At 38.6% G+C, this 14,261-nt stretch overlaps 1 protein-coding gene across 6 annotated transcripts in view; it reads left to right on the forward strand.

Annotated features, from left to right (window-relative positions):
• DPP6 (dipeptidyl peptidase like 6) overlaps positions 1 to 14,261 on the forward strand; it is a 558,611-nt gene that overhangs the window by 504,924 nt on the left and 39,426 nt on the right. For all 6 annotated transcript variants that reach the window (XM_065050444.1, XM_021285572.2, XM_065050443.1 and 3 more), the window contains exons 11-15: positions 2,672 to 2,795; positions 3,675 to 3,713; positions 9,913 to 10,020; positions 10,599 to 10,690; positions 12,378 to 12,425. In XM_065050444.1, coding sequence (XP_064906516.1) covers positions 2,672 to 2,795; positions 3,675 to 3,713; positions 9,913 to 10,020; positions 10,599 to 10,690; positions 12,378 to 12,425 — 411 coding nt within the window. The remainder of the gene's footprint in view (positions 1 to 2,671; positions 2,796 to 3,674; positions 3,714 to 9,912; positions 10,021 to 10,598; positions 10,691 to 12,377; positions 12,426 to 14,261) is intronic.

Here is a 14,261-nt window from a genome sequence, read left to right on the forward strand (position 1 = left end):
ATAGCTGCACTTGCCTTTCAGAAAAACAACTTCAGACTTGTATACAACAGGCAGCCATTCAGAATCAGAGGATCCCCATCACAGTATTGCAATCACAGTATCAGAACGACGGCTCCTGGACAATATCATTTTTCTGGTGCTAGCATGATCTGTAAACAGAAAGACTCAGAAATGTTTTAATTATAGTAATAACTTGAGACTTCAGGATTCAAGTGTTATTAATGAATTTGTCATATATGGTTATGGGTGGTTGTAATTTATTTGGTTGCAATCAATATTGTAAAATGATGCAAAATATATCTTAATTAATTAGCCTCTGTATATTTCATCAAAACCATGGTGATTTCCATCCCTAGGGCATGATATAAGTAGTGCTGCTAGAGCATTAGGGATGCATTTTCATTATGCATATGTTTTCTGAAATGAGAGGATTAGTATGATAACATTTCATTAAAATAGACAAGAGGAATGTAACGTACACTTAGTTACAGAAGACAGTTTCAAAGAAGGAGAAGAAGCTGATGATAAGGATCTTCAAGCAGAGTGGTCCTATCGGAAGCATTTCAATGTGCTCAATCTGTTCACACAGATGATATATGGACAGAACGATGCTTCTTGGTGTTCTTTTTATGTGGAGCAAAGTGGTTTATTACAATTAATAAAGCTGAGAATAAGGTGGAGATATGCCAGGGTCTTTTTTCTTTCAGAATTAAAGAAAGTCAGAAATCTTCCACAGAACTCGGATATTTTTCAGTTAAAAAAAAAAAAAAAGGCAAAGCTGATGATGGGAAACACATTTCATGGGGAAAGGTACAATTTTGATAATATTTTCTTTTTTTAGAAATCTTTCATTCTGAGCATTTTTGCCAAATTTTCTCCAATGTCAGGTTTTTTTACTCTAAGACTGGAAAAATAACTATACAAGTATCGGCAGTTGTCTGCTGGCTGCCATATCTGTGGACTTGATGGCTTAAAGAGGCTTCAAAGAGAAATTGAGACTCCGTGCCCATCTCTGGGGTTGTAGGGAAGATATTGGCCTAAAATAATAATTAAAGTTTCTGAGAAAGAACTGTGGTGCCTGTGTTCAAATAGTAAGAGGAATGTAAAAAGTGAATGTATGTTGTTCAAACTTTAAATTGGATTTATGGAAAAAATGCTCCAAGCCACAACATGTTCTAAATTCACATTCCTTTTATGGGGAGACTGAATCTGCTCAGTTAATTTTGGAGAGAAAGAAGAGATGGTTATACAGTTTAATTTTGCTTTGTTGTTTCTTTTTCCTCTTAGGGCCTATGCTGTTTCTGATAAAGAGTAAAATTACAGTTTTATTTCAGGCACTAAATTCTCAGTTTGCTGTTGTCTCACCTGGAAGTATTCTTCCTTCCAGTGCAGTGGATGCAATCATTGAGGTCTTTTGTTACTTTTCCCCAGCCAAATTCAGGCACTAAATATTACTGAAAACTACAAAATCAATTTCCAACTTGTTATTTTGCTAGACAAACGGGTCTTTGTTGCTTTTGCCCTTTCTCTTCAGTATATGCAGGAGCGCTTGCCAGAACACAAAGTACTCTCCAGTGACACGGCACATTAATTCCAATGAAAACAACAATTCCTTATACATATTTTATAGCAAACAAATGAACTAATAAATTTTTTATAGACTGTATGCAGTGAAAAGTCATATTTTAATTTAAGGGTGTCTTTGGCCCACGTAGCACAGCAGTATATCATAACATCAGCAGTATATTATAACATCACCAGCTTTGTCATCTCAGCCAGAGTTTTATGCCACAGATAAATTGGTGAAGCCCTGAGTTGCTGCAGAGGTGGACATCTGTGAGTACCACTGCAGCCCAGCTCTGAGACAATGACCATCACTGTATTTATTTGTGACCCTGCATTTTCCAGCCCAGCCAAAGTGGTTTCATTGCTCGCTATTACACAAACCTTCTCCTGTGTCGTCCTGGGCAAGATATTGATTACAGGACTGTGCAGCCCACACTGGTGATTTCCTCCAAGTATTATCACAACCTGAATATGTCCAGCAATAGAGGATGGTACAAGGATTGTGGGATGGTTGTTTTGCCGATGCAAACTGTCACGTCCCTGCTGATGTCTTTATGGGAATCAGCTGCATCTGCTTTGTAGAAGCCCTCCTCTCTCTAAATTCTATCTTCTTGCTATTTTCATTTTAATACAACCCTCATGGATATTGTGGTGTGCAGTATGGATAATTAAATGCTATTAAGTCTTCAGAAGCATAAAGAATCCAACCACTGGCAGTGATAGGTCTGAGCCAGCCAGTTAGTGTGCTCAGAATGGAAATGGTGTGCAATTTCTTTTTTACCTGTGCATAAATTTGTAGCTCCAAGCATTTCAGTCCTTCTTGGAAGATGAAATAGCTTGAAAGATTCTTTATCTCAGCATTCACCTCTTCTTTGACAATGACTTTCAGAAGTGGCAGATAAAACACCTGTACAGCCCTAAAAATGGCATTTTTAGGGTTTGAAATCCACACAAAAGGAAGCCCAGAGACATCAAGACACAGCATTCTTAATAACCAGAGATCTCTCCTGGACCGCTTACCTGCAGCAGCCTCCAACTGCTCTGCCGTGTGGCGATTGATTAGGATGTCAGTATTGTGACTTGGTTTCTGTGTGTCTGTTTGCAGGGACTACTACATAACCATGGTGAAATGGGCAACCAGCACCAAGGTGGCAGTAAACTGGCTGAACAGGGCCCAGAACGTGTCAATCCTGACGCTCTGCGATGCCACCACGGGAGTCTGCACAAAGGTAGGAGAGATGAGACCAATGGTTATTTTTTACTGGTTTTCACAACCTGTGCGAGGAGAAAGTATTTTGGTTTTCTTACCTTGCAACCCAGCAGCTGGCACACATTTATTTAGGCAGACACGTAATACAAACAATGTTTGCAATATTTACTTCTCTTTTTTTTACATGATTGTAAAAAGCCAGGAGCGATGTGTCCCTGCACACACTCTGTGTGTATGTGTAACAGACTGGCTATTTGTCTTGAAATAACTGTATACATGCACAAGCACACACACATCAATAGTTTGGAACCTGAATATCTTTGCAGCATTCTAGTTTAATGGCGTTATATATATTTAATTACATTACAAATGGCTCATGCTCATCTACACACAATTTCATTTTAGTTAACGCCTTTTATAGACATACTAATGTGAGTGATGTATTGATATAGCCTGTGTAAGTATTAGCACATACCATCTTTTAAACTGGCATAGGTGTTTCCACAGTAGAAATGTGTTCTGATATATCTATCCCTTGAAAAAAGATGATGCAACACTGTGCACAAAGCACAGGGCAGAATCTTTTCTTATAATAACAACTTTTATTTCAACCTTTATTTTCTTCTTAACAAGCTTTGTTTCTTAGGGGATTCATGTATCTTGTGTGTTTATGTGTTTTGCCTGTGTGAGTAAAATGCTTTCCTGAATGAGCGTGTGCGTATTCATCAGAGAGGAAAGGCAAGGGGAGCAGTCACTGGGTTATACTCCCGAAACACATATTTAAGCAGTTTTCTTGTGCTTCTGCACAACTTTTCAGACTCAATCCAACTGCTTCCTGCACTGCTAAGTAAAATGTAATACACAAAGCATGGTATTTAATGATCTTATTTTGTTTTAGAAACATGAAGATGAAAGTGAAGGCTGGCTGCACAGACAGGTAACAGTGATCTTCTCCTTGCGGTCAAGTTTTTGGTAGGTTTTCTTTCTTTTTTTTTTCCCCCAAAGAAAAAAACTGATTTCCAGACCCGAGAAAGTCACTTGGAAGATGGCGTGGTTTGTATTACAGAAAACAGTTTCCCAGTAATAAACAAGTTCTTATTGGAGATGCCATCTTCTCTGGTAGGTCCCACAGTTCATAGCCTGTAATTTACTTGGGTTTGAAAGAGGTGAAAAGCTGATGCTGGTGGAAATTCACCCACTGATGGTATCCGTGTGACACTTGTCAGCCTCAGGGGCAGTCCTATATACTGTATGTTGAGACTGATGAAGAATTCAAGCAGTACAGTGGTTATTTTCTGGTCTTCTAGAAAGGAAAGAAGTCCGCTGTTGAAAACAGATCGTAGGTCAGTTTATTAAAAGTGCCTATGTCCATTTAGAGACAAAATCACGCAGATAGGACTTTCAAGTCATTTAAGCTAAATTTGGCAAAATTATCTTTATTACTCTGCAGGTGTTTGCATATGCAAGAAAAGTGAAAAATAAAATTGAAGTGTTGATGAGGTAATTAAAACAATGAGAGCTTGCATAGTGCACAGAATGGGGAGACACTATCTGATGCAGTTTAATACCCTGTTTTAACAGACGACTGTGTCATGTAGTTCTTCTGACACCGTAACTTGTGTGTAACACTTTTATGTCGTATGGCTATGCGCTGCCATCCCCTAAATGAAATAAACCAAAGATGAAAATAAACCCTGAAAAAATAGAAATAGAAAATAGAATAGAAAATCTAAACCCTCAAAAAGTTTTGATTTATGGGATTTTTCTTTTTTTTGTTGTTTTTTTTTTTTTAATTTGTTTTTCAAAAAAGGGGTTTTTTTCAACTTAAATCTATATAAAACCTCTTCATTTCCAGCACATAAATCTCTGAAAGATCATTTATAACACTTCTCCAGCAGTCAGTTTGTGAAGTGACCTCAGATTTGATTAAGCTGTTCTCTCGAGAGAAGCTGCTGATGCCAATTCAACCACAACACTGAACTGTTTTTCATGGGATACGACAACACCAGACAGGGAGTAGCATGTCAGATTAAGATCTTGTACTATATTTTTTCCAAGTACAGATTTAAAGCATTTCACATTTTTCATCACAGCTTGTTCAAAGGATCCAAGAATCTGTAGAAACTGCAGTACAACGATCTCCTCTAGTCCAGTGGCTGTCCTACAGCAACAGGCTATGGCTAATCAGAGGAAATAGATTCTGTGCTACAAGTATTTCAAATAATCTTTCACTGGTATGCTCAGATATAAAATAAAGATGCTGCTGAAGTATTCTTTACATTCATAAGGACAGTGTTGGCTTGAGTAGGAAACAAAAGCTCCAAAGAGAAAGAGAAAATTAAATTACCTATATCTTAAAAAATTACCTATATCTTAAAAAAAAAAAACTATCCAAGGATAGTTTTAATCCTTTCTCTACTATTTACTGGGACTTCTATTAATACAGTATAGTAGAACGTCTGTTCTCACATTGCTGTGGTTCTTTAGTCATTTACCTACTACATGAACAGGCATTAAAAGATGGTGCTTTGTCCTGAACAACCTCAGTAAATGATCTGTCAGTCTCTAACAGGCCTGCTCCAGGGAAATATAGTTTGCTTTACTACATCTCCAAACATTGTATGCTTCATTTGAGGTTAGAAAAGGAGGTTCACTGCAGCCAAATGAGTCAGACATCAGTACTAAACTAAAGGAACATTTGCTGTGGATTTGGAGACATTTGATATCACTGTTCGACAGCTTTTTTTAAGAGTCTGAAGAATTACAGAGCTCTTTCACCTGTATTTCTGACAACAAAATTACTTAAAATTCTAGTTTTGACTGAATATATGATTACTAGAATAATTGTATTCTCTATATTTACCTTTTTCTCTATGACACTTTGATCTAGATAACTGGAAAGTTATTTTCATGGCATGTGTGTCTGACTGGGAATGATGTGAAAATGTGAAATGCTCATGTGAGTCCCTTAACCTCTTTAAGTAGGAGATCCATTGCACATTAGGCAGCTACTGAAGGAGCTCAGGAGCGTGTCTCAGCTCAGGATGAAGACTCCTTGGTTGCGACATTTTAATATAGGTGTATTCATAGGAGTCAGGTGCCTAATTCCCCCTGTAGATAGCCAGTGTAGTGAGCAGTGTGGTCACACAGTCAATGGACCTCAAACATGATCCAGCCCACCCTGAAGAAGACACCCATTGCCTGGCCAGCCAGCTTGCTCTGTATACACCATTGACGAGATTCGCTCTTGAGAAGTCCCCCAAATTTTAATCAGTAAGACCAAGGAATCTAACTGCTTACATCATTCTTTAAAATACTCATTCAGAGTACTCCATACACCTGGTTTGAAAAGCATACAGGAGCTTTACCTTTTTCTTGGGGATTTAAGTGCATTTGGTGTTCCTGGAAAAGGGGCAAACTTCGTAGTATGCTGTGAGCAAGAGACAAGGAGAGAAAAACATCAGGATCAGAAGGTACTAGGAACATGAAGGAGTCTCCAAGGATGACAGGGTTGACTTTTTTCAGTCGTCTGAAATAGACGATCTGAGATAGAGATCTGAGATAGAGCATACAACCCATTAATTTGAATTTTGTTGTTGTTGTTGTCGTAGTTTGGTAATTCCATGACCCTCCTGTGTATGGAGGGTCATAGTAAATGATCTTGTGTTCTCTTCATGAGTGAATTTTATTCAAGTTCAAAATCTTTGGAGAGCCTCTCTCCAACACAGGCAAACACTGCTGTCACTATCTGTGTAGCTGAAAAATAGGATATATTACCCAAAATACAATGATAAATCTCCAGTGTCTGCACAGGTTTTGCTAGAAAGTATCTGACACTCCTTGTCAGATGATATGGCCAGTGTTTTCAAACCTTTTACACAAACAAGAACAGGCAGAGGTTCACCAAAGCTGCCTAGGGACTTTGAAAGTTTTCACTGCTTTTATTTATGTATTTGCTTGTGTACTTCTCAGCATAAAAGCCATGAATTTTACTCATACTTTTGCTTAAATATAAAAATTCTTTGAAACAGCAACTATAGCTGTAAACAATTTTGTTTCAATTTTTGTGAAGAAGCCATTTTCTAATAGTGCCATTGATGGCCATAAACAGACAATGAGTCAGCAAGGGAGAAATAAGACAATTTCTGAACACCTTCTGAGGATAAACTTTACTGACATTTTAATTCATTTATTTATTCAGTTGTTAATATGGCCTGAACAAATTTAATTATAAACCAGGGTGTAATTTCAACACCACCAGAGGCTGTAGGCTTTGACATTGATGTTGGCAAGACCAGGAGGTTACCACAAAATTGTTTAGTGACATGTAACCTCCAAAATTGCCTGCGTGGGCTGGCTGGCCTCCCCTGACAACAGTTCCTTTGGGCTGCATTTCTGTTTCCAGTCTTCCTATTTCCCTCATGGTTCAGATCACCTCAGTTCGAAACTGCAGACTTTTTCTCTGTCAAAAGTTGAGATGCTGAAAACCTCACACCATTTTTCTTTTACAACTCTCTTGCCTTAATCCTGGCAAATTATAATGGTTCTTACACATACTTAATAGGTGGTATGAACATAGATTTTTAAAATAAAAACAGAGTTCAGAGAAACTTACAAGACTGACTTTTTCACCCTGTAAAGCCCTTCTGTCACGTAACAACCACATAATAAACCTAATGTTGCCCTAAGACAAAGGATACAGCAGAAATAAGACCCAGAGTGTCATAATCCAAATACTCAAATTCTTCTGCCAGAGCTAACAAAGCAGCTTCTGGCTACAAACAGATTCTTTGATGTTTAAATGAAAAGTCCTGATTTCATCCAGTGGAGGGGATCAGTACCCAGAAGCACGATCTCCTCCTCTCTCTAGCTGATGACCCTGTATTTTGGTGCAGGTGCCCTGGCTTCAGAGGTGGCCTTTGGTGTGATGTACCCAAGCACAGATGAACATGGGGACAGGGATGGAGGGTGAAGCTCAGCATTGCCCCATGGGCTGAGTGTGACAGGGGATGGAAAGAGATCTTGTCCCTGTGCCCAGAAGAGGAGGTGACTTCATTGTCACAGTAAAGCTGATGTACATTTTCAACAGTTTGTTGAATTTCAGCAAAGTGTTTGCCAAAATGCAGAGGGTTAAAAGGATTCATGTCACGCCTATGTGTTTATCAGAACTATGACCCTGTGGCACTCAAAGTATTAGGATATTTCCCTGATGTCTTATTATTTTCAAGGAGGGCTCTTCTGTTCTAGTGTTCTGGGACTCAGTCAATAATAGTCAACCAAATGCTCTAACTGTATCACATAGAGAATGTTTTAATTATGTGTCCAGTGTAGCTCCATACATTATAAAATCCTGTACCAAAAGCCTTTCAGCCTGACATCCCTCAGTTGCTATCTGGGATAAGTGACCATCTCTGTCAAGATCCTAAACAAAGTTCTGGTTGTATTAATGCATTTTCTTTCCAACAACAGGAACATGCGAACAGGCTCTCTCATAACATCAGCCGAGTGCTAAAGTTTCAGATCTGTCATCCGTGCCATCTACCTCCTTCCCCTGTAACTCTGAATGAACCTCAAACTAATCTGCACAACGTCTGCTCTCACTGGCAGAGACGTATTGCTGGAATGTATAATGCAGTAGGCACAGATATAGAAGTATAGGGTGAACTCATTGCTATTTACCTCAGTAAAGGAAAATCTGTCGAGCAGAAGGCTTGCCCAAGTTATCACAGTTGTTTTTCAATGAGGTTTCTCCTGTCATGAAAGACATATGGAAATAATGTAGTTTCATGTTTCAGGTTCCAGAACAATGTCAGAAACAAATGAAACCATTATTTCATAGAGCTGCAACAAGCTGTAAATGGGAATATTTTAAAATATACTGAAAACATGAACAGGGGAAAATAAAAGGAAAAACAAACAGTTTCAACACTTAACACTGTTGATAAATCTGTTAAGTAGTGGAAAAGGATTAATCAGTAAAGGACTGGGAGGAAAGCATACAGCAAGAACAATATGTTAGCTTATGCGAAATAAAAATGTGTATTTCTTTGCTGTAGGTGTTTGCATTATCCACAAGTCTCTTGGTACAACCAAGTTCTTTCTGGTTCAGTGTGGTGTCTGGACACATGCCAAACAGAAAGCCAAGGTGTTTGAGTAACAGTGAACCAAAGGAGGACCTAGAAGATGCTGAGCAACAGCTTTCCTGTTGATGGCCCTTGAAGAAGAAGGATCAATGAAGCTGGGCTGGGGAAGGCAGGGTTCAGCCAGTCCCAGAACAGCCTGATATCACAGGACACATTCAGCAGAAGTTCAGCTCTTGTTTTAGTCGCAACCATTCAAGATTCAGAGTAGAGAAGCTTCATCTAACCAGTTCCCTTGGTACAGTGCTACTGTGTCACAACATATGGACCATCCTTCTGCTTTCCCTTGTAATCTGCTGTTCAACCACCTCCTGCAGTGGAGACTTCCAGTGTGCCTTGGGGTTCCTGTACAAAAAGAAGACAAAGACCCTTCCAGGAAATACTGGCTTGCCATATGTGATGTTTGATATTCTTCTACTGTGTCTCTTCTGTCTCTGGTTGAAAGTTCTAGTCACTCAATAAAAGTCAATCATCATGTTCACTGGGGAGCTCTGTGTTGAAGAGAGTTTGCAAGATATCCTCCCCTTCGTAAATAATTCAGTGAAATAAGCATGTGTAAGAGAGCAGGAAAATACAACAGTTAGTTGCTGCTAGTGGTGTTTCCTCAAGGACAGGAATAGATCAGTTCTTCCTGCAGAGTAAACAGGGTTTGTCATGCTTGTGCCAGAGAGATTCAGACCATTTCTAAAGGCTTTATTCCAACTGCCCCAAACAGTCAACTGCCTATGTGTACTTTTTGCTTTGCAAATGGGAGTTGACTTTCTAGACAAGGAGCTCTCCTTGATCTCTGTGTCCCTGTCTTCCACAGATGAAGGCTGTCTGCTTTCCCAAGAGCAAGAAGCAATAAACTTCGAAACTTTCTTCAGTTTTCAGTGGCCTTTTGTTTGCTCAGGTTGCTGTTAAAGACCTCTCCGTATTTCACTGGGTTTTGCAGTGATGATCAATTTTAATACAATAAATTAATGATAATACAAGTTTTAAATTTGCCCCTTACAGAATGAAGAACCAATTTTTTCCAAGGACGGTCGGAAGTTTTTCTTTGTCCGAGCCATTCCCCAGGGAGGACGCGGGAAGTTCTACCACATTGCCATGTCATCATCACAGGTAACTCACTCATTGCCACTGCTTTGGGTGTCACCTGAAGCAGAAAGCAATAAAAAGTAGTATCTCTTCTTGTATCAGTGAGTTTGGAAGGTGCAAATGCAGAATGTGGGTCTTATGCATAAAAGAAAACCGTTAGTGATGCTTTATTGTGCATTAGATGACATGAATTTCCAACTGAGAAGGTCAACTGACTGTCTCTTTCCAAACAATACCATTGCTTTGGTTTGTTTTTTTAATACCTTCTTAGATGTACATAAATAAGTAAATCCCTGCACTGCCATAAGGTATTAATCAGAAGCCCATTGGCACGCTGGATTAAAGGAAGGGGTTTGAAGCTGTTCTGTGCTGAATTCATCCCATTATCTTCAGTGGAGTTATGGTTAAGATAATTCTCACTCCCTATTATTTCTATGCCTGAAAATTCACAGAAATAGCAGGGGGAGGGGTGGAAATTGCAGATGGATGGTTTCTTTTTAATAAGGAATGGAGTCAAAAGAGCTCCCTTTTTCAGAAGAGGAGCTCTGCTCAAATAACTTATTTTAAGAATAAAGAAATCTAATTATCTTTTCTTTTGGCAGCCCAATAGTAGCGGCGACACCTTACAATCTATTACATCTGGTGACTGGGATGTCACAAAGATACTGGCATATGATGAAAAGAGGCATAAAATGTAAGTAAACTTTGGTCTGACAAATCAGTCTCCTTTGTTTGGCCCTGGACTATAGGGTTAGTAACAATGGTGTTGTGTATGTGTCTGAAATGCACGAACATAAGGAGATGGAGATAAGAGAGCAGGAGAAGCTGGCTCCATTTAGGCTTAACCTCTCACACCATTACATATATCTTGTGTTATTTTGATTTTCTCTGTTCAAAATTCTTCCACTGACTGTTACATATGTTTGTGTAGGAGAATGATTTATCCTGCTGCAGCTTCTGAGGGTCAATTTTAAAGATAGTCAATTTTAAAAAGAATCCTTTATTGACCTGCAAAAATATCAATGCATTAGAAAAAAAGTATTTAGTTAGAATACAAAAAAAAAAAAAACACACACACAAAAAACCCAAAAACAACAACAACAACAACAAAAAAGACAAAACCAAAAAAAACTACCTTCTTCACACTTGCCCTTATCCTTGTAAAATAACTTCTTTATATGTTTACTTTTTCAAATACATTTCAAGAAATTATGTAAGAAAATATTTGGAAGGCTTTCTGGAATCAAATACCATATCAATTCCTTTCCAGACGAAGTTTCAGGTGGATACAAGGCTCTCACCTCTCATTTTCTTAAGATCACTGAACAACTGAGTAAAAAGTTTCTGGAATATGATAAACTTTGAATGGTTATCAAGACCACACTGATCCTTCAGGCTTTGAATGCCCCCAAGTACAAGCAACTTCGGTATGATATAAGGGTCCTTAACACTTGGCAAAGCTAAGTAGCAAACTGGCACTGAAGTCTTATTTGCGTTTTAACTGGCCAGTCAAGCAGAAAGCACCACGTACAATTTGTGCAATCCACATGTACATCTCAGCAAGTGCAGCTTTTTGGAAGCGGATTGGCAGGGCTGAACAACCTGTCCGAGGTGTTATTCAGCCCATGGATGCTACATTTGCTCCTCTGGTCTGTCATTATTGCCATGAAATGTATCTGGGGTATCAGTCTGGACCCTGCACATTGGACTGAGCTTTGGTCACCTCCAGGAGAACATCCCTGTTGTCTTCCAGAAGCTGTCCCCACACCACAGGGCTTTCGCTGTTTAGCCAGAAAAGGAGTTCACTGCAGTCTCAGCAGAAAACAAGGGCAAAGAAGTATTCTTCAACTTCATACTCTGTCTTCCCTGGAAGTCCAACTCCCTTTTTCAAAGAGGACATTTCAGTGGGTTTCACACAGATAGAATAAAAGATGATAGGTAGGTAGGTAGGTAGGTGGGTAGGTAGGTAGATAGATAGATAGATAGATAGATAGAATAAAAAGTGGCCAGAGAAGTAAAAACTGGTTCTAGAGAAAAAAAAAGAAAAAAGAAAAATGTGTTTAAAGGAAATTCTGAGCCATAAATCTTGAAGTAAAAATACGAATGTCTTTCACTTAATCACTTGATCCTTTTTGATCTGCTGACATGACCAGTCTAGAACAAAACATTTCCACTCTGTTTTAACTGCAGTACTGCCTATGATGTACTTGCTCGAGCCTCTGCAGTGCTGTGTCCCTCTGTGTGTTTTTCTACCTCATTTAAACTTTCCTTGCCTTTACAAGATCAGGAAAATGGCCATATGAATGCAGATGCTGTAGTATGAGATACTTGTGAACAACTTTCTAATGATGCAATTGCCTTTCAATTTTTTTCTTCCCCAGTTATTTCCACAGCACAGAAGATTTGCCAAGGAGGCGTCATCTATACAGGTATGTGCTTTACTAACTTTGCATACAGAATTTCCTGTTTTTTTTCAATCTTACACAAACCATTACATAAGTAATTGCAATAGAAACAGTTTCATATGTGTTTGTCTTTCATGGCATTGAAAGATCTTGCAATTTGTCACTGGAGTAGATAGAAGAGCAAAACAATAGTAAGCAAAATGCTTGACTTTTGGAAATGTGGGGGGTTTTAGCAATTTTCTCATTTTATTGCAAATTTTCAATTGGTCTTAAGAATGGTAAACTGTCATAAAACTGTCCAAAACTACTGCTTAACACTTGAAAGAATTCAGAACTATAGAAACTAATGGTATTATCTGGTTTTATACTTCTAAATAGGAGTTCGTGGAAATGTGATAGCACATCACCTCTTCACAAAATTGAAAAGAAATAACCATATGTTATGTTTGCAAATTTTCTTCTGCAATTCTAGATGACTTTAAGTATCCTCTCTAACTGTATGATGAGTAAAAGACTGTTTTTTTGTAATCTCTTGGGAGTGTAGCTACTGCAAAGTATTGTGGGAGCAGATTACACAGAGAAGGAAACCCAAGCTTTTAAACAATCATTTTGGAATCATTATTCCATTTGTCCTATTTTCCCTCTCAATCACCCTCCTGTCATCTCAGCATTTGCAACAAAGGGCAGAACTGGTGATAGTATCAGTTGATAAGGGGCAGTCAGTACATTTTCCTTCTCTAACATGGTCATACTTTTTTTCCTCAGTGGGAAGGAAACTAGAGTGAACTAAATTACCTGTAATTGAATCATTTTTTCCCTTTCAAGACTTCTATGCCTGTTCGCTGCACTCCACCATTTTTTGAGAGTAGCTCAACTCAGTGTTTATTTTCTTGAAGGAGAAAAAAACAAATCAAAATTATATTGACCATTCCTTTCTATCGCAATGGGATGAAAATCTTATTTTAAAAGCTGAGCCCAGACATAGCTGCTCAAGAGCTGCTGGCATGACCCAAACTGCTTCTTGGCACGGCTCACCCTGGTGCCTCATTAACCTCACCTCCCCACGCAGGCAACAGGGAAAGAGAGACCTAAAATGTCAACGTCCTTGACCTTACTTGGATTACACAGTGATCTTGGCCTCACTTCAGGCATTTGATTTCCTGATCTGGGTAGTTTGACTGTCTCTTGTCCCAGTCCAAGAGTGTCAGATCAGCAGCAACCTTGACATATGCTCATTGACTGAACTCCACCAGAGCTCTGACAGCTTGTGTCAGATGTAGATCTTTTGTTTTTTTTTTTTCATTTTTGTGTTTGATTTAGTAGCTTTAAACAGGATTTACTTTAGAGACACGGTCTGAGCCTCAACAAGAACCCAAGAGCTATTCAGTTCAGTCTCTGTGGCCCTAAACATGTCTTTCTACCTTGAAATGGTAACAAAAAACAGTCATCTGCTTTACAGTAATAGTGAAAAGATCTATTGTTTAGTATTCTTGAAGAAAATGCTATAGCAATGCAAAATTATTTTTGTTAATATTTGCTAATAATCTGTGATTCATTCTTCAACATATAGTAGATTGTTACAAAGCACTCTGAGTGTGTGAAAGGCCACATTACATTCTTCAAAAACAGATCACTAATTACAATCTCTCCTTTTTACTTGGATGTTATAAGAGCAACTATTTAAATCCCCAAAAAGGGCTTTGGTCTCTGAGGCAGCTGCCAGCAAATCAGACCAGTGAGGCAACCAGTAAGAAACTTACAGAAAGCAATTACAGCTCTTTATTGTCTGTTATAATATAACTAGGTGCAGAAATACTGCTCCATTGTTTCATGCCTTCATTCACCAAATTATGACTTCCT

The sequence above is a fragment of the Columba livia genome, chromosome 2 (genome assembly GCF_036013475.1).
Source record: "Columba livia isolate bColLiv1 breed racing homer chromosome 2, bColLiv1.pat.W.v2, whole genome shotgun sequence".
Taxonomy (NCBI): Eukaryota; Metazoa; Chordata; class Aves; order Columbiformes; family Columbidae; genus Columba; species Columba livia.